Source organism: Galeopterus variegatus, unplaced genomic scaffold (assembly GCF_000696425.1).
Source record: "Galeopterus variegatus unplaced genomic scaffold, G_variegatus-3.0.2 Scaffold1764, whole genome shotgun sequence".
Lineage (NCBI taxonomy): Eukaryota > Metazoa > Chordata > Mammalia > Dermoptera > Cynocephalidae > Galeopterus > Galeopterus variegatus.
The window spans coordinates 204,403-205,295 of NW_007727875.1; the positions used below are offsets into that span (position 1 = coordinate 204,403).

Below are 893 nucleotides of genomic sequence, written 5' to 3' on the forward strand. Positions count from 1 at the left end.
TTATTAATGTGGCCTTGAGTAAATGCGTTTCCATTGAAAACACCACAGCCATTCTGGAAGACTGTGATGGGAGCAGCAAGGTGTGTTAGCTAAGGTTTTCTATCTCATGATATTTGATAGGTGCAGCTCATCATTCATTCACTGCTCACTAGAGAAATTAATCTTTGCCCAATAGAAACACGTAACTAATCTCTAAATTTCTATGTAATCATAAGGCCAATGATAAGACAGTCCACCACTAAATGCAAAGACAGTGATTGAAAAAGTAAAGGTATGTTGAATTCAACTCACTGGATCCCATCCTGGCCCCATCATCACTTGCGAATGTATGTTAACTTTTGCAAATTACTTAACCTTTGGGACCCTGTGGTACTGATAGTAGTTCCTACCTCTAGAATTGATGTGAAGCTGGAATTAGGTAAAATAGATGAAGCATGTAGAAGAATACCTAATGCTTACTGCTCTGAAAACATTTGCTGTGATAATAATAAAGTTAAAAATGTGAAAAATAAATAACATATAAAGATAAAATAATGAAGAAAATAGAAGACATATTTCTACAGAAGTCAATAGAAGCAATTTGATTCTCTGATTCCATCCCCTCTTTTCCCCATTCTCCTGCATCTTAAGGGACTAATGGAAATCACATAATCCATGATCCATGGTGGAAAACCCTATAGCAAAATTCCCACAAAGCACAAAGTAGGGCCAGGAAGAACAGAACAGGAACTCCTTCCACAGTACTGGAGGTGAGCTCTGAGTGATCACATCTTCCTCTCCAACATATGTTCCCTAACAGTTCTACATTCTGTGCAGTTATTTGGTTTAGATGCAAATAGGACTCACAGGAACATTGATTCATGAGCAGAAATCAGCACTGCCCCCCCCCCCCC

At 38.5% G+C, this 893-nt stretch overlaps 1 protein-coding gene across 1 annotated transcript in view; it reads left to right on the forward strand.

The window, feature by feature from the left end:
* Window positions 1-893, forward strand: part of GALNT5 (polypeptide N-acetylgalactosaminyltransferase 5) — a 61,260-nt gene that overhangs the window by 52,171 nt on the left and 8,196 nt on the right. Inside the window, 1 exon segment of the mRNA XM_008578821.1 lies at window positions 1-80. Coding sequence (XP_008577043.1) covers window positions 1-80 — 80 coding nt within the window.